The sequence below is a fragment of the Mirounga angustirostris genome, unplaced genomic scaffold (genome assembly GCF_029215605.1).
Source record: "Mirounga angustirostris isolate CCGP_5_RB_7025 unplaced genomic scaffold, mMirAng1.0.hap1 SCAF_12, whole genome shotgun sequence".
Classification (NCBI taxonomy): domain Eukaryota; kingdom Metazoa; phylum Chordata; class Mammalia; order Carnivora; family Phocidae; genus Mirounga; species Mirounga angustirostris.
In genome coordinates this window covers 20,479,506-20,502,201 of record NW_026991720.1, presented here as the reverse complement: position 1 = coordinate 20,502,201, position 22,696 = coordinate 20,479,506, and the positions used below count along the sequence as shown (strand labels likewise).

The 22,696-nt window shown below is 51.7% G+C and overlaps 1 protein-coding gene across 1 annotated transcript in view; it reads right to left on the bottom strand.

Moving 5' to 3' along the window:
* PLXNA4 (plexin A4) overlaps positions 1 to 22,696 on the bottom strand; it is a 422,724-nt gene that overhangs the window by 79,918 nt on the left and 320,110 nt on the right. The window contains exons 6-9 of the mRNA XM_045864250.3: positions 14,412 to 14,535; positions 13,536 to 13,689; positions 12,191 to 12,290; positions 9,659 to 9,773 (exon numbers count right to left, since the gene is read on the bottom strand). Of these exons, the coding sequence (XP_045720206.1) occupies positions 9,659 to 9,773; positions 12,191 to 12,290; positions 13,536 to 13,689; positions 14,412 to 14,535 (493 nt within the window). The remainder of the gene's footprint in view (positions 1 to 9,658; positions 9,774 to 12,190; positions 12,291 to 13,535; positions 13,690 to 14,411; positions 14,536 to 22,696) is intronic.

Sequence of the window (22,696 nt, the reverse complement as noted above, 5' to 3'; positions counted from 1 at the left end):
CGGCTGACTGGAGGGGTCTCAGGCAATCAGGCAGCTGACAGCTGTCCCTCCTGGGTCTGAAGGCAAGCATGAGCCCCTTCTGTCACTGAAAGTTGGGAGGGCGAAGACCCGCATTCTAGTGCCTGCTGAGCTTCTGACAAGCTATGGAACCTGAGCACATCACACCCCAACTTGGAGACCCAACTTCCTTATCCGTCAGTCAGATGGGATCCAAGGACCCATTCAGCTCTTCCCAGTCCTGGTTCCGTGATTTGGGGTGGTCTCGCCTCTGTCCTTCCTCATTACCCTGGAGCCTTACTACAGGGGAGTGAGCGCTCCAGGCCCATCAAACTAACCCCCTCTCTCCTTCAGGCTGCCCGTACCTTTATTCTGCAAGGCAGCTAGCCGAGGTCTGGCAGACCCAGCAATCTCACTTCGGGATATATACCCCAAGAAATTGAAAGCGGAGACTAGAACTCGTTCGCTCATGTTCATAGCAACATTATTCACCACACCAAAAGGTGGAAGGCACCCAAGTGTCCATTAGCGGATGAATGGATGAACAACGCGTGATACATACTGAAAATGGAATATGATTCCATCTTAAAAGGAGGGAAATCTTAACACACATTGCAGTGTGTCTGAATATTGAAAACATTATACTAAGTGGAATAAGCCAGGCACAAAAGGACAACGATCACATGATTCCACTCATATGAAGCACCTAGAATAATCAACTTTATAGAGACAGAATGGTGGTTGCTGGGGGAGGGGAAATGGGGAGTTAGTCTTTCACGGGGACAGGGTTTTGGTTGGGGGAGATGACAAAGTTCTGGAGATGGATGGTGGTGATGGTTGCACAACAGTATGAATGTACTTAATGCCACGGATCTGCACTTAAAACTGGTAAAGATGGTAAGTTTTATGTGTGTATTTTTCTACAATTAAAAATAAATGAAAACACAGAAGAGCAGCAGGAGGGGAGAAGGGGCAGAGCGCTGAGCCTGGCACGTGGTCCTGAGACTCCAAAGCGCGTGGGTCTCCAGGGACTCAGGTCCCATATAGAGAGAGTTTTAGCAGCTCCATCCTATGCTCCTGCCTCGGCTGCCACCTCAGCAGCACCCCCGCCCCAGCAAGATGAGAATTGCAGGACACAGAGAAGACAAGAATGATTTAGTGAATAGGAGGATGCACAAGACTGGAGCAGGAGGTGTGTGATGTTGGAGAATCAAGAGAGATCTATGAAAAGCAGGGAGTCTCAAGCCAGAGGGTGCTGACTGCACTCTTCTCTTTTCCTGAGATCCTGGGCAGCTCTCCTCTCCCTAAAGCATGCACAAGCCTGACCTCCCCTCCTGCTCCATCCACATCGGCATCATTGGGGAGCTGGGTCTGTGGTTGCATTTGGAGTAAGAGGAGTTCTGGATCTCTCGCTCCCATCTCCTAGAGCAAAATGTTACTACTGTCCATGAACAACGCTCAGCAAGTGTCTGGAATCTGGTAGCCCTCTGGACCAACCTAATGAATCCCTTCTACTTTGCAAAGGAGAAATTGAGGCAGGGAGCGGAAACATCATGGCTCAGTATCAGTAGACGTGTTGGCAGCTGAAGAAGCTGACCGCCAGCCCACCCTCTTCCCTCCCCTTAATGAAGGAGGCAAGTTCCTCCTGGTGGGCCGGGACTACATCAGGAGGACGCGGTGGGTCTGGAAGGATCTCCCCGCGCCCAGAGGGACTTCAGAGCTACTGTACCCTCCTGTGAGGGCTGGGACCTTGCCTGGGGCTGGGCTGCTTCTAGTCCAGGATGTGGGCAGACGCGTAAGCCTCTCTTCCCCTGTAAGATTCTCACTGAGGCTTGGCGCGAGTTCTTTAATGAGTCCTGATTGCCAGTGGCCCCATAAAGACCTAGTTTGCATATAAAAAGGTTGGCAGGTCTGAGAGTAAGTTCATTAATAATAATTGGAGAGGCCCAGGGCTGGGCAGGGCCCATTTTCCTCTGGTGGCACTGACGATTGACCCCAGTGTCCCTCCTAATTGAAATGTAAAATGGCAATTTTTCCCTAGGCAGCAAGGCATGAAGGGACCATGGCCACCACACTTCCCCCTCCTCCCACCCCAGCTCCTCAGACCCTGACCTGCGTCACACGGAGATTCCAGGTGTAAAACCACCTCTGCGGCTAAGGCTCCTGAGAAGTTGCAGAGAAACCCCCCTGTTTCTCTCTGACTTGGGTCCCAAGCACCTCCACCAAGGCCTAGGGCTCAGACAATCACCTCTGAGAGTCCTTCACTAACCTGGTTGGGGAGTCACTAGACTCTGAACGCAAGCCTATCTTCCTCCTGCTCATTTCAGAGCCTTGAAAGGGCTCTAATCGTTGCTTGGCTTAATGCTTAGTGGGGATTAAAAACTCCTCCTCCAAAGGGCTTTTGGGGGGAGGGTATCCCCATGAACTACCACATATAAAGCGTCTGACACAGACAGAACAAGCATTCAATAGATGTTTGTCTCCTCCTCATCTCCCGCTGCTGGGTTCAGGCTGCACCTTATCCCTCATCTATTCCCTTTTCCTACATTGCTTCCAAAGGACCCGTCTCCCCTGCTCCCGCCTCTGTGCGCTTTTCCACAAACACCCCATCAGCTCCCACTGTCCAGCTTTTCCCACCCCTTCTAGGCTGCAGAACCTGACGATTTTAACAGCTCCAAGTGCCCCAAACACAGGGGAACAGGGACAGAGGCCCCGGGTCTGTCCACTGCTCTTCTAACAGCAGTCCCCTCTTCTGGAAGGTGACATCCTGCAGCAGCATGTTCTCTGTGCTCTGAAACGGGACTTCTGCCAGCCAACCACGTGGCTTTGGGCAAGTCTCCCAAACTGTCTGGGTCTCCTTGGCCACAGAATGAAGAGGCTGGTTTGGATTCAGTGAATTTTATGGTCCTAGATCTATTATTAACCCAGTAGACGACCTGGGACACACCATTATATAGCCTTTCTAAAGCTCAGTTTTCCCATCTCTAGAATGAGATAACAGTGTCTGCTCAACTAGCTCTGGGTATAGTATTCAAAGGTGGATCAGCTGCATGAACACTGGAGGGGCCTTCTGGAAGGGGCCATTTACCTCCCAGTAGGGAAGTATTTTAATATTTTAATAACTGGCACATTGGAACCTAGTACAGTCTTACAGGCGGTATGGTTCTGGTAGGCAGTGAGTGGTGCTGTCATGATTCTAGTTAACACGGCACGAGGGCTTAAAGGATTCCATCCAGCGCACCTTCTACCACCTCCATTACCTCCCCCGTGCTTTCCCATTTGCTATCTTGTTTCACAGCCCAATATGTATAATTGCCCCACGTTCATGATAAAGGAACCAAGGACACCGGTCACCTCATTCAGTTCCCACAATGATGAACAAAATCTTTTCACCTGATCATCTTCCTGACTTTCATCCCCACAGGATGATCTAGCCCCCGTACAGAATTCCTCAGAAACGTAACACTCCTCTCTTTCAAGGAAGAGATTTCTCCGAGCTACCGTAAGAGAGAGGGCCAGCTCTTGGAGGTGGAAAGCACCTGCATTTAACAAGATCACGTGGAGACAAATGAATGCATACATTCAGAACTAGATTCCCTTGGAGGCTATTTTGCCTGTGGCTACACTCTGCCGTGGTAAGAACTGCAGGTCGAGTGTAACTGTGGTTTGAGGTGCAAGGAAATCTTGGACGTCTTGGCTTTCAGGCGGTGGCTCCGGGGAGCTCCAGGTCAACTGTCCAGGCCCGTGCACATTTTTGGTTTTCCCCGAAATGCACACAGAAGTAAAGATAGCACCGCTAATTGGAGGGAGCGGGAACATCAAGCCCAAGTGTGAAAGCAAAAAGAGGCCTTTCCATCCACTGTGTCCCGCATGTCAGTGGCTGCTTTGCACAGAGGTTTCACTGCATATTTAAATAACTGAACAAGGACATGAAGCATGCTGTGGAGCTGAGAGAGAAAACACTGCCCTTAGGGCTGGTGCTGCCTGGGGACGGGGGGTGGTAGGCCTGGGGATTTACAGCCCCGGTGTGTGTACAAGATGAGGGCTCTAATTCTCCAGGTTGTGACAGCAAGATGGGGGAACTGTGAAGCTCTGGGGGAGTGCGGGGCACGGGCGGCACCTAGGAGCAGCTAAGGAATAAGTGATTTGCAGGGTATGGCTCTCCACCAATGTCACCTTGGCCCCCACCAATTCCAAAGAAGCCAGCCCTAGCCCTAACCAACCCCCTCCAAATTTACACTCACCTTCTCAGACCCATGGTGCCCAATACAAAAATGTAACACGCCATATATTTTCTTGCTGTTCCCCAAGTTTATAATGCCATTAGTGTGATCTACGATGGGCTGGTTTATGGAGAGAGCAAAGTAATAATACAGAAAGGAAATACCCATAATCTCAAGGGGGGGAGGGTGGGGCAGACGAGACTGATGGAAAGTGCAGTTGTCTGGAGACAAGGCAGCCCAGGAATGGAGTACCTGGAGTGGGGGCGGCTTGTGGGTTGGAAGCAAGTTCTTTAGCTGGGGTTGGCTTTGTTTTCTCAAAGGAGGGTGAAGGGCATGGCGAGGGTGGTTTGGTTCCCTTGCGTTGGGCCCCAGGAAGGGCTCTTCTTGTCAGAATCACTGACAAGGTAGCTGACCCGATTTCCCTCCAGAGGCCAGTGGTGGTGGGGGGGTGGGTAAATGCTCTTGGCCTGCCCTGTCTCAGGACATGGAGCTTACTTCAGTCCAGGGGCTACCCCCCAGCCCCCGCCAGCTCTTCGTTCCAGGAGAGGACTGACAATGGGGGCTGGCAGATGTTATCATGCCCATGTTGTCTACAGATGCATGTCCGGGGTGTGGGGGTGGTAGGGAATGTGAGAAGAACCTTTCTAGCACTGCTTTGGAAATCAGGTAGAATTCATTTTGCCTCTTCTGATCTTACACATGCTCTCTGGAGTAAACGCTGTTTGAACTTCCAGAAGAGAGGGCCTGCAGGAGCTTTCTCTCTGAGCCTGTGTACCATGGGCCTTCCTAGCAAAGCGCATCTGGTCTGATGCCCAGGGAACAGCTTTAGCAGCTGACTTTGCTTTTCAGTTTAGATGAGAGATAATAGTAAAATAGTCTATGGAGCATAAATTCTTGTCAGTGGATTTGCTTTTCCATGGAAAAGCGCCTTTGTTCCCTATGGATCACTGTTATTATGTGTATGGGCCTGATGGGGGCTCAGGTCATCCTGAGCCTGGAGATTCCAAAGCCACTCAGGGACTGGAGGCCCTTCCCGCCTGGGTCCCCTGTTAACAGCTGCCCCTGGGAAAGGCTGTTCCATTGGGAAGCAAGGAGTCTCTCCTGACTCTGGCAGAATGGGGCTGAGTGCAGCAAGACTCACCCCTTCCTCTCTCTTTTCTTTTTGGTACCCAGGATCTGGCAGCTGATCTAAAGACCCAGCCTTGTGATCGCAATGCCATCATTAGTTGAAACAAAATCATTCCTTGTAACTGGAATATAGTTACTATAAACAGCATACGTTTATTGGGCACTCTATTTCTAAGAGTTGTAATTATGCTAGAATACTTGCCATTAATATAATAACAACATTGATCGACCAGTTCTCTGTTCCAGACTAATAACTTCACCTGAATGTACTCTTTGTTCAGGGGGAGGGAGGAAGATGTAATTCAACATCCCTGGTGATAGTCAACAAAGCCAGTGTTGAAATGGAAGATGCAGGGATGAAAGCCTTCCTAGGGATACAAGATGGCGCTGGGGCAAAGAAGAGCCACCTGGCAGTCTCCCTCTTGACTGACAAAAGGACCCTGTCCGCGTCCCCACACTCAGATGTTGAAAGGAAATGAAAGCCTGGGGACTTACAGAAGACTCTCTGGGCCCGGCTCCCTCTTTCATCTATGGGGATTGGTCTGGGCCTGGATGTCCAGGGGAGCCACAGGCCCTGAGGCCAAGTGGCAGTCACCCTGGTAGATGGGACAGGGAGACCGTAGCCTGGACTTGAGCACTCACCCTCTGAGACCACTTCTTGGGCATGGACCGCTCCTTGGTGCTGTCCAGCTTCTTTCCACTTACAATGAAAGAACTTTAGAGATCACGTAGACCAACGGTCCCATTTTACTCATCTCTAAATGCAGACTACAGATGTCTTATGCACCTTGGAACCTCTCGCAATGCCCTACGTATGGGAAGTGCTCAGGAACTGGGTAATGCAGGACGAAAGGTGACCCATAGCAAAGCTTTGGGTACCATGCTGTGAATAAGCTCTTCCCCTGGCAGGGGGAGGGAATGCTTCTGTCCGGGGTCTTCTATAAAATCACCTTTCAAATGTCTAATTTTGTTTGTTTATGCCTTATTCCTGCTACTCTCTCTTCCCAGAAACAAAAAATATAGAAAACAAAATAACAACATGAAAAAAAGGTCACCTTATTTCCATTAGCAGCCAGGGGCTTTCCTTTTAAGCTCTGAGCACAATGACCTCCTTCCATGACCCCAAATGGCTGGATCAGTCAAGAGTCCACAAATACTTATTGCTTCTTTTCCCTTTGGTACATTCCCCAGGAAAATGCCACTACAATGATCATCATGAAGTGGTCAACTCTGGATTCTCCTCACAACTATACTCAAAACGGCCCCAGTATTGAGCTGGGTAGAAGGCAGCCTCCAAACTTGGACCAGAAACACAACCTCAGAGCTTCCTTTTCTTAGAATAAATAAACATCCAGGAAAAAGAGGAGCAAAGGTGACTTCAGTTCAGTGATGCAATGAGGGAAGCATGGTGATTCCAAGTTCCCTGGGAGCCTCTTGCTGTAATGGCCTGCGAGGCTCACCGTAACGCAGCTCAGGTGAAATGCAAAGTGTCTGAGTGCGGCCCTGGTAGGTTAGTTCATCGCCACCTTCCATTGGCCACGTTCCTCCAGGCCTCTTCCTTTCTTGGGAGCCCCAGCATCAGACCCTGGGAGGGGCTGTCCCTCACCGGCAGCCTTCGTAGGCGGGGCGTTGTGCCTGGCTGGCAACCAGGGCTCTCTAGGACATCGTCCTTCTACAGGGATCCCTGAACTGCAATGGGAAACATGGTGGGCTCTTGTTTTATTCTCTCCTAGTTCTTTCTTCCTCCTTCTGAGTGGCAGATGCAAGCTTCTTTTATGTATTTAAAAGAAAGAAACTTGGGACAAGAGGAGCAAACAAGAGAGAAAAAGCAGAAACTTGAAAACCTCCTTCAAGGTAATTAAATGATTAGGGGCCTTTGAAATCCACCAGACAGCTCAATTGTTTCTGTTTCATCTAGTTTACCCTTGGGCCTCTCCACACATGAAACCTGTGCCAGACACATCAGTCTGGAAAGCTGGAGAGAGGCTCAAGACCGCTCTGTTTCTGCTCTCATCAAGTAACTTACAGGTTCCCGAACAAAGTAAGAGGTTTCTTCCTGGGCCCTTGGCCCCTGGTCCTGGGGGCTGGGGGGGTGAAGCAGACCTTCCTCTCCTGACCACATGCCCCAAGGTAAAGGCTCAGGGTTGAGGAGACTGGACAGCCTTTTATCAGGGTCTTGTGCCCCTTGCTGTCAAATCCATGTCTGTCCTACTAGCTTTAGATCCGTTTTGTCTTAAAGAGGAACAGGATCGACACCTACATGTTAGCTTCACATTCCTTTTTAAAGCCGACATGTAATCTCTTTCTTCCTTTTCCCCCTAAAGGGACCATCTAAGTCTGGGTCTCTTTTCTCGATTATGATCCAGAGCAGCCATTTCTAGCCAGACAGACCTCATCTTAGAAGGAGAGGGCTTTACGTCTGGAGACTTCCACGGCCTCTTCTTCCTCCTCTTTGTTTCTCTCTTGTTTCTTTCTTGTTTGCTCCTCATGTCCTCCCACTCAGTCGGATCATCCTCTCCCCATGACCACCTCACCATTCCTTGCCTTTACCTCGAAAATCAGTTGCCCTGTCCACCCTCTACCTGTAGAAATTTTGCTCAGCCATCCGACCCTGGGAAGGTGGGATTTGGAGCTCGAGTTTTCTCATTGCCAAGCAGAGCTCAGTCATTGTCCCCGTGGGCTGGCAGAGCCCCATGCAGCAGGTGCTGGGAGTGGGGAGTACATCACCCTTCCCATTCAGCCTCAGGGACAAGACAGCTTCCCTCCTGCCGTTAAAGGTTTGGCCAAAACTAGGGTTCCCATGGAGGTAGGAGTCTGGGAGAAGGGGACAAGTGCACTGTGATGGGCCTTTCTGTTCTCACCATTCCCTTCCTGTCCCCCAAACAGATTTTGTGCTTCCTGCACCAGCACCATTCTTGGCTTTCGTAGCTGTGGGGTGTGCCACATGGTCATGGCGCCTGTGTGGGCATGGAAGGGGCTGGAAGGTACACCTAAGGCAGGGGAAGGGGGTGAAGATGTTGGAAACTGAGTCCAGTGTTGACAGAGAGAGCATGGGCCAGGATGGCAGTTCTGGCCCTGCATTCAGTGGGGTCTAACCAACACTGTATATAGATAAATACCTTTCTAGTCTAAATAACCATGTTCTAAAGCAACCACTCTGTTCAGTCCTACTGGTCTGATGGATGGGGTCACATAGGCACCATAATGGCTGAACAACAGCAGACTTTTCCAAAGTATTTTTATACCAATTATTTTTGAGGTCCTTGCCCACAAACTTACATCCTAAGAAAGGCAGCAATGCAGGTATAGAGTATTTCTATTATGTTGATGAACAGTGTTCAAGGATAAGAATAGGGGTGCCTGGGGGGCTCTGTCTGTTAAGCATCTGACTCTTGGTTTTGGCTCAGGTCATGATCTCAGGGTCGTGAGATTGAGCCCCTTGTTGGGCTCCGTGCTCAACGTGGAGTCTGCTTGAGATTCTCTCTCTCCACCTCCCCCTCTGCCCCTCCCCCCATGCACACACTCTTTCCCTCTCTCTCTCTCAAGAAACAAAAAACAAAACAAAACCACCACCACCACCAAAAAAAGGATAAGAATAAAGATTAGGAGAGAATAAAAACACAGCTTCTTAACCATGGAGCCAACTCTAGTGATTCCCAAATGGGACTGACTACACCATAGAAACCAAGAACCAAGCCAACCCCCAGAGCTTCTCATCCAGTTGGTCTTCGGGCAGGGGTGGTGGTGGTGGTGGTAAACTTTGAGTTTCTAACATGTTCACAGGTGATGCTGATGCCACTGATCTGGGAACCACACTTGGAGAACCACCACTCTGGTTGATAAGTTGACCTTTCTTTCTTATTTCTCTCTCCCTGTTACTCAAATTGTCCAATTTGGTATCAGATATGCTCTGTGGACAATGCTCTGAGGGACAGCCAAGGAGTCTATATATAGTCTCGCTGTGTACTTATAATTATTTCTATCACACACACACACACACACACACACGCCCATCTCTCTGGAATTGTTCTAGAGCTCACCTGGCATGTGGAGGGTCTTCATGGCTGGAGTGACCTGGAATGCACTTTTGCCTGTAGCTGACCCTCCAGGACTGACCCAGAGCCCACTAGCCCCAGGGTCAGAGCTATGCATGTTCACTTCTTTCATGAAATGGTCCCTTAAGAGCCAGGGTTGGGTGGAAGCAGGTGCTGTGGGATTTGCCTTTGTTTTCTCTTCTCAAGGGTAGGCTTGCCTCGTGAGGCCCATGCTCACGGCCAGCAACACTCATGGCTCCAGGTGCCAGGACCTACCTCGGGCAGCTTCACTCGGCCTTCCTGGAAGGAGCAAGACTTGGGGTCATGGGTACAGACGTGCCGGTATTTGCACCAGTGACATTGATATGGGCTCTCCACGCAGGACAGGCACCTGCCCACAGAGAAGAAAGAGGCACAAATCACAGAACGTCGGTGAACCCAAAGCAGAGGGCCTAAGACTCCTGGGTCTAGCAAAATATTTTTTAATAGTAAGTGAGAAACCACCTTCCAACACTCAGGAAGAGCAGATCCGATACAAATCTGTCCCTTTCTGCTCCAAGTTCTCAGGATGCCCAGATTCTGTGGCTTCCTCCCCCTCATTCAGGTAGGTGAAAACCTTGGTCCCCAAGGGCCCAATCCACACATGTCCTCCATCTCCATAGGATGGTGCCCTCTTTTGTGGAGCTGGGGAACAATGAGGTCTGGAGTAGAGGGGTTCATCCGGAAAGCCCATGCATTTAGTGTCAAGAAAGAAATAGAGTTTTAATTCCAATTGACTCCAGGATCTCACTGTCAAGGACCCACATGGACCCACCCCAGAAGAGGAAGGTTCTAGGCTACTGTCCAGTGCAGTGGGTCCCCACACAGTTAGCAATCCTGTTTCTACACTCCATCCCCAAGAAACAAAGGCAACGTTATCAGAGCTTCTTCCTGTTTAAAACCCAGCATGGTTCCCGTCTTCCAGAGGGTAAAACCCAAATGCCTTGCCCTGTGGGCCGAGCCCTTTACGATGTCCAGGCCCACTGTCTCCACATGTGTTTGCTGTTTCAGTTGTGAACAGGCCATGCTCTCCTCCATGCTGTCCTGCCTGGGGTACCACTCCCCCTTCCTTCATCTGCCCATCTCCTCTTCCTTCTTTGACTAACAGAGAGTTGGTCACACTGGGCCCTTGTCCCATTAACCACTCTGTTTATGTCTCTGGGACTGTCCTGGCCTTTCTGTATCATATTTTACTTATTAATTATCCCACTAGTCCACAAGGCCATGACTTCTTGAAGCAGAGCGTGAGTCTTTGAGCCTTATTCATTGTTGACCCTTCTTGTCTAATGACACTCCTTGTATCTAGTAGATGCTTAAAATTATTTTGTGGACTGCATGGAAACTTCACACATGATTTAATCTGTCTATTCTGCTTTCCTAGAGGGGCAAAAAGGGAGCAAGGGAAGAGGTCACCAAGTGGTAAAGCCACAGGCAGCTCCGTGGCAAGAAGCAGGGAGAGAATTCTGGCGTCAAAGCAACTTGTTTTTGGCTAGGAGGCCTGACTACCTCTTACTTGGATCCCCAAAGATAGCCAAGCTCTGGACCCACAACTGCCATAACCAGAGAGGTAGACTAACATTCCTCCAGCCTAGAGCCCGGAAGTGTCTTTGGTTATGTTAACTAGCTTGTTCTATAGGGAGAGGTAAACAGAAAAGCATTTTAAAACAAGCAGGGCTTTATGAAATCAGGTCCTGTGGTTTTCAAACTATGCTCTGTGGAACCCTAAGGGTTCCATGGAGTTTTGTTGGAGACAAGGAGATAGATGTGTGGGGTTCTAAGACAGAGGGGTCCCAGGCCCTCCCAACCCTCAACCAGAGTAGCTCCTATTTCCATCTGTTTTTTGTATATTGGGTGTCTACACCTAATTTTGGTTGGAGAAAGGTTTCTATGGTTCATACCTTCTCAGTCTGGTCCAACTCCTTCATTTTAGAGAGGAGATAATCACATGATAACAGCAAAAACATGAGCAGTGCCCAGACAGTGGCTCTAAATGCTATTCTTGTAATGACTCTTCTAGTCCTCACAGCTGTCTTGTGGACCAAGCAGTGTTGATGAACAGGGGCGGGGGCGGGGGGAGAGGGGGAGTCCCAGCCAACCGAGACTCTGCCCGGAAGGGCCCTGGCTGTGTCGGCACTGAAATATTTGGGTGACATTCTTGGAAGGAGGACTACAATTTCCCCACAGACGGAACACTGGGGACACAGAATGGTTAAGTTTCCAGCTGGTGTGACTCCAGAGCCCGAGACTCTGCCCTCCGTGCCTTCCCTTGGGAAGCAGACGCTTCAATCAAACAGGGCCAGGGCTAGAGCTGGTTCCCGTCAGCACATGCCCCACTCTGACCCTCTGCAGCTCGAGGCCTGACCCAGCCCACAGGGGACTGGGGAGAGCTGGGTGTTCAGTGCCTGGCCTGGACACATGGGGGCTCCTCTCCCTCCTCAGACCCCTCTATTCACCCAGGGCACTGGCTGCTCTGTTCTTCAGGTGAGGGCCACCCTCCTCCTCTACAGAACCAAATTGGGTTAGACAGACTGATGCCAGCGAAGATGTACGGGCTAGGGATTTGGAGATCCCACCCCGCTGGTTCTTCCTCTGCTCATTCCTGCCTCTTCCCGTTAACCCCATGGGTACCAGAGGGGGGCCCTGTCTCATCCTCTTTCTCCCTACAGGCCCTCTAGATGGCAGCTCCTTGCCAACAGGGCTGGCGCCTTCAGTCTCCGGATGAACCTTGACCCCAGGAACAGGGAGTGGAGTGGGGCTGGAGCCACTTACGAATTGTGGACACTGCAGTTGTAAAAGACAAAGCTGGTGCTGGCAAAGGTCATGCCTGTCTCCTTCGACTTGAGCTGCAGCTGGACGACATGGTGGTCCCCTGTGGGGTAGAGCCAACCACAAGTTCAGGCGGGAGGCCAAGGCCCCGTGTGAGGTTCCCACTGAGAGTGATGTATGCGGGGAAGCGGGAGCCCGCTCCCCCGGGGGGTGCTCTCAGCTCGGACAGGACTCTGATTCAGCAGGGCCCAGGCCCAGGACAACTCTGAGAGCATCTGCAGAGGGCGCTTCTGGTCTGTTCCTCCGTCCACGCTGTGTTCCCAGCACCTACCCCTCACATGCTCACCAGCTTCTCTCCTGCCTGCACACTCTCACAGGCTGGCGTGTGGGGTGTCCACGCCAGACTCACAGAATTGCGCACACACACACACACACACACACAGATTAGCCACCAGGACAAATGTGTCGGCTCTAACGCTGCCACAGGCCACACAGGAGGTTTTGCATGCATGTGCGCGTATGCACGCACCTAAGTTCATTCCCCATCTCGGTAAGGAGACACCCTGAGCTGACGTCCCCGCCTTGGGCGATGGGGTGGGGGGGCGGCGGCTCAGGGCTCCATTCAGGCCGGTGTCCCTGCAATCCTCAGCTGGCGCCAGGGAGGAACTAGAGCCCATGTTTAATTCACAGCCCTGACCCCAGGCCCCCACTTCCAGTCTTGTTCTGTGCCCTCCCCGAGAGTCTCATTAATCAATCAGCTTGGAACAAATGTGACAAGCCCAAATGGGAGCGCCAACATGGAATCAATCTGCCCAGGCTGGGCCTGTCCCTCACCGGCACTGGGCCTCTTTCCACCCCTGATCCTCCCATTGCAGCTCCGGGAAGGCACGGCACAGTGGGGATGGCAGGCAGGGGCCCGAGATCAGAGACCCAGCAGTGCAGGCAGGGTAAGGGGCCAGATGAGCTCTGGCACCCCCACCCCTGCTCCTGACCAGCTTCCCCTCCCCCACTGCCCCTCCACGCCCGCCCTCTCAGGCTCCAGGGCAATCTCTGAACTCAGCTGGCACATTCTCATGCTGTCCTGGCCTTGCCCTCCCTCCACTCTCTTTGCAGCTGCTCCTTACCTAGGATGATGCTGCCTCCAGGAAGCTCACCTGGTTTCAACAGTCATTTCTAAGAGCAGCGAAAAGACACTTCACCCCTTCTTCCGTATCATACCCGCCAATGCACCCCCTCCCTGACTCTCCCCTGCCTGTGGGCTCCCTCAGTGCCCCCACGGCTGTCCCGAGTTCTTGTCAGGTCAGGAGGAAGGACATGCCACCCCGCTTTTCCTCCGGGGACCACTCACCGTTCTCGGTGATTATCCGGGGCACCTCCTTGGCTGCTGGGGAGTAGCACTGGATCTGATTGCCTACCACCAGCCCATCCATCTCTGACAGGTCCTCAAAGGTGCAGTTGACGCCAGCTGACAGCTCCGGGACATTGTATGTCTCTAGGACCAGCTGCGAACGGCCAGGCAAGGGGAGAGAGAGGAAGAGAGTGAAGTGGGGAAAGGGATGGGGCGTAGTAAAGGAAGAAAGAGGGAGATCAAGAGAGATCAGAGAGAAAGAAAAGAGGGAAAACAGGAGGCGATATTAACACATAGAAGAAGAGAGCCCATTAATCCATCACAAGACATAGAGACAAGGTGGTGGGGTGGAAAGAGACAGACACAGAGGAACCTTCATTACATATGGATGGATTTGGCCCCAGGAAATGGGAATGCTTAGGGGATGTGTCTGTAGAAAGAAAGGCGGGCAGGACTGAGGTATTGCTGGTCAAGCTCCTCTTCCATGGTCCCCAGTTTTGGAAAAATGGCAAACCAACCACCAAGGGCCCAGTGCATGAACATGGGAGCCATCCTGCCCCCTTTCTCCCTCTGCACATACATCCTTCCCATCTTACAGACAAACATGTAGTTCCCAACAGCCTCCCTCTCTTGGTCACCCTTTTGATCCTCTTTGGTATCACACTTTTCCCTGTCTTTCTACCCATTGTGCAGAAAGCCTCTGCCCCATATTCCCGTGCACGTTCCCCTCTTCCATCTCCAGGGATGCATCTTTTAAAGCTGCTCTTGATCAGCTAGGCTGGTCAGGTGTGGCCCAGCTCTCCTGAGAAGCCTTGGTGGGCTTCGGTGGGAAGAGGGTTCTGCCACGTCCCTGGACCCAGATCCCCCTGCCCTTACCAGGACATTGTACTGGGAAACAGAGATATTGCTGGGATGGACGGTCAGCCGGACGCATTGCTTCATCTCAGAGGCAAACCTGCGGGGCTCTCTGGACCGCTCACAGCGCTCCTTCCGGGTGCACCTGGAGGGACAGAGCAACGTGTGACTCAGGAGAAGGCCACTTACTCCGGCGAGGGGCCGACGCGGAGGTCAGGCCCTGCGAGCAGCTCCCAGGACATGCCCAAACTCAATGTGTCCAGGATTGACCTTTTCTGCCCCCTTCCTCCAGCCTGGTCCTCCCCCACCAAGCCCGAATTTGAAAAAGATGGCAATTCTAATCACTTGTTGCCAAATGCAGAAACTTGAGGGTCATCCTAAAGACCCCTCACATCCTCCTCATTCACATAAAGAGTTGCAGAGTCACTATTCTACCTCCCCACTCATCCTCAGCCCTCCTCCCCTCTTAGGCAAACCGAGACCTGTTCCCACTGTATATACAAGATACTCTTGCAGATTTCCTCGCCTTGTGCTGCCCAGTTCTGCTCTCTGGACCACCCTCCCTCCACATTTCCCCTGTCCAACTTCTACCTACCCTTCCAGACATGGGTCAACTATTATGCATCTGCAATCTCTCCCACCACCAGCCTAGGCAAAGTTAAGAGCATTTGGGGGTTTCTTTCATCTAGAACTTCTTCGATTATATGATAATTACTGGGTTAAGCGCAGCCCTCTCCTACCAGGTGTGAGCTCAAAAGAAGAGACTCTGCCTGACTTATTTCGGGATCCCCAGTATACCTCAAGTCCAGTAGACAGAAGACAAATGTGGGTGGGTGGGAGGGAGGGAAGGAAGGATCAAAGGAGCAGAGTGGAGCAGTTCAAAGCATGCTCTGGAGCCAGACTGCCTTGGACCCAAATCCCAGTTCCCTGGCACAGGGTAACTGCTAGAGAAGGTTTCTATTATTGCTTAGCATCCTGTGTCGTTCAAAGTATACTGTGTCACAGGTGGACCACATTCAGGGCAACCTGGGATCTCACAGGCCTAACTGACGGGGCTTGTGAAACATGCACATAAGAATCACGGCCCTTCACCCATATGTGCACATCATACATGGGGGAAGGTGCTTAAGCTCTCCGCCTGGGCCGGGGAGTTCACTGCACACACGTATCTGAGCTTCAGGGAATAGCCAGGATGTCATGGGGAGCCCGCATGGGGAGTGGATATTGGGGAGGGAGCATCCACCTTGAGAAGCAGACCGGTGAAGGGTGGGGCTAGAGATGAGGGAAGAGAGGCTCCAGGACCCCCTGAGCCACTCTTGGGGTGACTGGGCACAGGAGAACACCACAGGGAAAGAAAGAACCTTTGGCTTCAGTGGGAGGGACAGCCTAACAGTGAAGAGTCAGGGGAGAATTCAGCAAATGAAGGAGAAGTCACCGAAAGCATGGACTAAAGGGGGAAGAGGAGCCCCAGGGACAAAAAGGATGGCCACAGAGTAAATTGGATGTGTAACAAGAAAGTGGAAAACAATTCTGAGTAATACACTCATGGCTGCTAGTCCCTGAGTGCTTCGTAGGCACCACAGTAAGAGGCTTATGGTTTATGTCAAAGCCTCTCAACAATGTCGTGAGGCAGGTACCATTTAAAAATCCACTTTATAGACCAGGAAACTACAGAAAGGGTGGGTACGTCACTTGCCCAAGGTCACCAGCTAATCAGAGAGAACCAGTATTTGAGCACAGATGAACCCTGGAGCCTCTGCTCTCGACTGCTGTGCGGTACCTCTCTGAAGCTTCGAGACTGAGAAGTGAGGTTCGGACCGCCTTGTGACTGGCTAAACCCGTTTCCCCGCCATCTTGATGTTCTCTTCGTGTGCCTTGAGGCGATTACAAAATTTCCCTTCAAGGTTTGTCTCTAGGCTAATTGCTATTTTTGCCTGCCACTAGGATGCACTTTGAATATTATTGCAACTTGTGACTTCTCTAGGATCCTTCTAGGAATCGTGAGAGCGAAGGGTCAGACATGAATGTGGTCACCTCCCTGGCTGCTTTAGCAGACCATGGCAACAGGGCATCTGCCTAAAAGTCTTGGAAGTTAATTTACCAGGCTAGCTCCTCTGTGAGTACTTCATTACCTCCAGCCATTAAGCTAATGTTATGGACTTTTCCATAACATTTCCATGCACTGACATCGCTATTAATAGTGTTATTACTCCCATTAACAGCAGACCCAGGGAGCTGGTACAGGCTTAAATTATTCACTGACTCCCCAACTTTGAAGTTCTTATTTCCAAGAGCAATCCATAGGTCTGAAAAAGGTCTTTGATTAAATTACGAAGAGAGGAAAAATGAACCTGTGTCCGGGCCAAACATCAACTGCTGAAGAGAAATCCAGACGAAGAAGAGAGGACCCCACCTCTCTTGAAGGTATACAAAGGTACTTGGTTGGGGGATCTCAAGATGAGGTCTACCTGCATGGTTTGCTGCTGCCAAGGTTCATGTGGCTGCACCCTTCCATGGCTCCCCGAATGTAAGAGCCCCTGAACCAAATACTCGTCATCCCCCTCCTCCAGGTTTAGGTCTTACCAAGGAAGTCACCTGTAGCTTACAATTTTAAACATCCCATCTAGTCATGTAATCTTGGGCAAATTACTTAAGCTCTTGGTGCCTCAATTTTCTCTTCTACAAAATGGGGACAAAATAGTATCTACCAAATAGGGTTATTATGGAGAATTAAATGAGGTTATGCAAGTAAAGTATTTAGAACAGGGCACAGCTCATACGCGATAAGCCCTCAACAAATGTCCGCTAGTATTATGATCCCATCCCTGCTCTGCCTTCCTCATGCAAGCCCTCCGAACTGCAGCTGACACAGAAGCACAGATTTTTCAGACTGGCCCGTGGGGCAAACCAGAAACAAAAAGACAGAGGTGGTTCCAGCAGTTTTCCTCCTAATGAGGGAGGGGGAGCCCCAGAGACCAGGAGGGAGGAAAGAGGAAAAGAGTGGTCTGGTTTGCTTGGAGCTCTGCTTTCTTACTAGCTGTCAAAGGGTATTGACTACTCAGCTCTCTTAGTGGAAAGTCAAGTTTAAGGTCACTGTCAGGGATGTTTTGACATTTCTACTATCCCTCAGGGCCCATGAGGGTGGAGGCTGCAAATGTCCAAACGCACAGACAACTGACCTTAGATGTGATAGGATAATGGCCGGGAGAGGACGGATCCCTTCTGAGTCCTTACAGGGTCTGTCAGGGCAATGGCCTCCTACTCTTCCAGGACTGTGATTTCCCATTAGCCCAGGCCAGAGCGGGCAAGTGTGCAAAGGACTCATGCATGACTTTTGGGGGTGGCGGGGGTGGTGGCTTAGATGTTTCTTTCAATGGGGCTCCGAATACTTCCTATAGCATTTCCTTCAATTCCACTGTGGGAGCACCCTGGAGATGGAGGAAGGTCCTGCTTCATCCATTTGCCAGGCAGGTCTCAAAAAGTGCACGCTAGGTGACTTGGAGTCTTCAGACAGTCATCCATGCCAACCCCTCGCCACTCCCCCCACACCCCCCCCACAACACAGACCTGCAGGGGGCCAGCAGGAAGCAGACCCTGAGCAGACAGCTCAGGCAGGCCCCTAGAATTGGAGTGTAGCCCTGCTCACCTCCTCCTACAGCCCTTCCTCATCTCGCTTTCTCTGCAGTTGGGCCCTCCAGCCCCAGTTCAGAGGTGCTGAAAGGCCATGGGGACAGAGGCCTGGCCCCTGGAGGGGTTATTATTCAAGCCAATGGTTCCAATGAGATTATCCTCTCTAATGAAGCAGCCACCTCCGCCCTCCCCTAAGCCTGAACTTTCGCTGCCGGAGAATTCCCAGCCAAGTGGAAAATTGGAAAAGAGAGGAACGGAGAAAGGAAGGGGGTGAGGGAGAGGGAAGAGGTGGTGATTAAGCTCTTTAGAAATTAATTCTTAAGGACGGTGATAGAAATATTAACATCCAGTGCCACCGGCTGGGCGAGCAAATTTCAATTTGGAACTGGGGCTGCGAGTGGGGCCTGGGCGAGCCTCCAGGCCGGGGGTGGGTGGGTGCTGGTCCATCCCCTGGCCCTGCAGCAGGGTCCACCAGCCTTGGCTATCAGAGTGTCTCCCGACTTCTCCGCACAGCTGGCACCCCCACCATCCTTAACACCTCACATTGGTCATGGCCTGGGCTGAAGTGCACTGTTGTGGGGAGCCATGTTTAGAACATGAGGAGATTGAAAAAAATGGGGTGGAGGTAGGGTTTCCCAAATGATCTTTACAGAAAAGCTAAGAGGAATGCTTACTCTAACAGGGGCTCTTTGGTCACTGTATCCACATCTGGGAACCCTGGCGAGGGAAGAAACTGGGTTTGTCAATACCACTGGCCTTGCCCTCTTCAGGAAAGCCCATGGAAATGGGCAGGCACATCTGTGCAGCTTGGAGGAAGGTGAGCTAGATGGGGAAAGGAACCCTTCCAGGCAGATGAGTGTGCAAGAGGTTTCCCGCATGAAGGGTGTGGACCAGGCGAGTCGTGCAGTGTTGTGATTCTAGGATCCAGTGACTAACACCATGGTCTCCACCTAAGTATTTAGCCTGTTCTTGGATAAACCATGACTACACTACAATTTCCCTTGCTACCAGCTGCTGAACCGGCAACTGGACTCACAACCCTTTGCCATCTTTAAAGCTCCAAAGCCAACCTGAGCAGCTGCTATGGGGTTCCCTGCCTTCTGGGCCCCACCCACCGAAGCAGGAGGAGGGCACAGGACTTTACGGAACCAGCAGGTGCAGGAATTCAGAGGAGGCCCAAGAACCTCTGTGGGCTTACATGCCAACCACATGGTCCTAGCCCACCACCATCCCTGCACGGAGAGCTGAGATCCACCCTGGGTCCCAGGTCAGAGTCTCTCCTTGCCTTCCTTTTGGCCCCTCCTCAAACAAATGATATATTGAACACAAGCCTCAGGTGGTAGTATAAGGGACTTGGGGAGGTTCCCTGTTTCTGAGAAGAGAATTACAGGTAGCAGGTGCCCAACAGGAAGGGGAACTGGGGACTGTCTCTCTCCTCTCTGTCAGTAGGGAGCGCTGTTTGGACCTATTTATTTCTGTAAGGGTGAGGACGGGTTACGAAAGAGGAGGTGGAAAGAAGAGCAGGATTGCAGGGAGGGGGAGGGACTGAGGGCAGGAGATGGGGGGAGAGAGAGAGAGAGAGAGAGAGAGAGAGGAGGAGGAAGCAAAGACAAGTGGTAGCAGGCTAGTCCATCCTCCCCGCCATCCAGTCAGTCACAAGGAGGATGCTGGCTGTTACTTGAGACACATTCACCGGTTACTCCGACTGATCCTGGTCCACTTGCGGGCTACCCATTATCCCACAGCCTGGACCTTTCGTGTCTGTTAATGTCTCCAGGTCGGCAGGCTTGGTGCAGGGCGGCAGACCGGGCAGAGTGTGGTGCATGCTGGTATATGGTGTGCATGTCTGCACTTGAACCTCAGAGGCAGCCCAGCCCCTCAGGCTGTCCCCCAGGGAGCCAAGTCAGTAGACTGGGAGGGCCACTCAGAGCTCATATGGACCACAGGGCTTTCCTAATTCCTGTGAGATGATGGCACTGTTGACTTCATATCCTTTGGTCATGAAAGCATGTGTTATACACCTGTATGCGGGGAAGAGGGGGAGGCAGGAGTGAAGAGAGGAAAAGCGAGCTTCTTTAACCCATGCTGTGTATCTGCTGGGCCACAGATGGAAAAACTCAACTGTACCAGTAACCAGTCTGGGATTCTTCCCTCTGGGCTGGGAGCTGGTAACTTCCCGGCAGACAGTCAGGGAAGACCAGCGTGTAGACCGCAGAGTTTGCTGGGCAGAGGGATTCTAACAGTTCCTCGGGAGGGCACGGGCCTTCAGCAAACAGCCCTCGGAGAGATCACTGCCTTAGCAGGTTGGTACTAAGTAGTCCCTTGACTACTAAAGCAGCAAGGAAGGATCTGCCTTTTTAGGATCGGCTAGTACTTCATTAAGGGGACACTCAACCATGGCTATGGGACAGACTTTGAGCATTTGCAGGGGCCAATGCCGACCGAGGAGGCCCCTGTGCAGGGGGGCCTCCTTGGTGCGGCTGGTTGGAGTTGCCCAAGGCAGAGAAACCTTGTTCCAGCAGCCCAGCCACAGCCCTCCGGTCCTGGGGGGGATGTTGCGGGGGACAGAAAGGGGGGGCATGGAGGAGGCCCTGGGTCTGACCCGCAGCCTCTGCTCCCACAGTCACTGCAATCAGGGTGACCTCCAGGCACCTCAAGGGCACTTCACACACGTCCTTTGCCTTAATCTCCACAGTGGGGCCGCAAGGTGGCTCTTTCATTGTTGCTCTCAGCGGAGGAAACCCAGCCCAGGCGGGCTCTGTCCACAGGCAGGTTCTTAGCTATAACCCCACCCTTCCACTCTGGATAGAAGTACTTCTCCTCTCCCTTCCTTTCATTCTCCCCATCTTGGCAGAAACCATACAAAAGAGAAAAGGAGTGGATACTGCACAGTAACCTGGGCCAAGCCCCCGGGGTGGGCATTCTTCCAACAGAAGAAATCTGCAAGGAGGAGGGGTCACCACGGGGCAAGGGAGAGACTTTATAAAAGCTGGTCTTATCTTTCCCCTGTTGATGTCTTGGGTTACATGAGCCTCCCAGGAGTGACGCTGATGAACCTTCTTCAGAGAGGTAACGTCTGGGCCAATCGATGTGGCTGGCTCTGCTGTGGGATCCCGTTACCTGCTGAGACCCAGATCGGCTTCTTGGCCGGGGCCCGGTGGGGGGGAAGATGGAGAGGGGCCTGGGGACATGCCAAGCCTGGTGGTTGGAGGGAATGTTCCAGGCCCAGGACAGGCAAAGGTGGGCTGGGCTGGAGGCCTTTCTTTACCTTCCCCCAAGTCAGAAGAGGTAGGCTCAGACCCAAGATGAATGTCCTGGGAATATGGGCTCAAGATTCAGGGGCAAATAAAAACCCAGCTTGTTGAACCCACTGTTGCCACTGGAAACCAGCAAGCCTCAGGCTGGGTCGGGGACTGCATGAGAGGACAATGGGGCGATGCTCTGTGCTCCTGGGTCAGCAGGCCCGTCCTTTGAGATAAAAGGAGGGAGGTTTCAATTACACAAGCATTTCTTAAGCCTGTTCAGTCTGCACCCCACCTGTGCCCTTGCTGGTAGAAAGGACCTTTTCAGCCACCTGAGCCACCTGTTAGTAGGGGCCCTGCCCTTAAACTATGCACTCCCTCTCTTCTCTCTCTTTCTGCTCCTCTGTCTCTCCTCCTGTTTCTCTTGCTCTCTCCCTCCCTCTCTCTGTCACACAACAGAGCTTCCGCTATCCTCTTCCCACGAAGTTCCCACCCGCCTACTCCCTACAACCATAGGAAAAGCTGGCAAAAGTGACAGAAAAAGGAAACTTGACACTCAAAGGAACCCTCTTCCTGATGCTCTTTTGCCCTGGTTTTCCCGAGAGTCAGGCTCACTGGGCCTCACAGCACTGAGCACAGGGGCTTGCCCATGACGGGGACCTCCCAAATGCGCTGATTCTGGTAGAGTCTGCAACCCCTACCTCCTCCCTGGACTAGGGTCCTGGTTGCCAAGAAGCTTCAGGGCAGAGGCCGTCTAACAGAGTCCCCTTGCATCCACCGAGCCTAGCCCAGTGTCTGCCTCTGAGGGAGCAGGGCCAGTGTGAAAAGGTGTACAGATAAGATCCACGGGGGCACGGCACTCCCATATGCAATAAAAGCCCCTGCGGTTTTCACCATGCTCCCTTCTTAGCAAACAGAGGTGCCCCAGGGGGAGTGTCTGTAGGCTCCCTCTGGTCCTCCTCCACCTTCTGCACTGACTCTGCCTGCCCCAGCCTTTTCCAGCCGTGTCCTCATGTATCTCTCCCAACTGTGAATGTCCGGCTGGCATCTATTTAAAATGCAAGGGAGAAAATAAAATAAAATAAAATATAATATAATAAAATAAAATAAGAGTGTATCAGAAGAAGCAGTGTCTGGCTTTGACCTGAACTTAAGTGACTAGGGAAGAAAGGCCCACTGGAAAGAATGGAAAGAGCACGAGAGAACATTCTGGATGAAGGATATTTTGTGTGTGTGTGTGTATATATATATGTATGTATATGCATATATGTATTTTAAAGATTTTATTTATTTATTTTATTTTAGAGAGGGAGAGAGACAGCATGTGTGAGCAGGGAGAGGGATAGAGGGAGAGAGAGAGAGAGAGAAGCAGACTGCCCGCTGAGCGTGGAGCCCAGTGCAATGTGATGTGGGGCTTGTTCTCATGACCCTGAG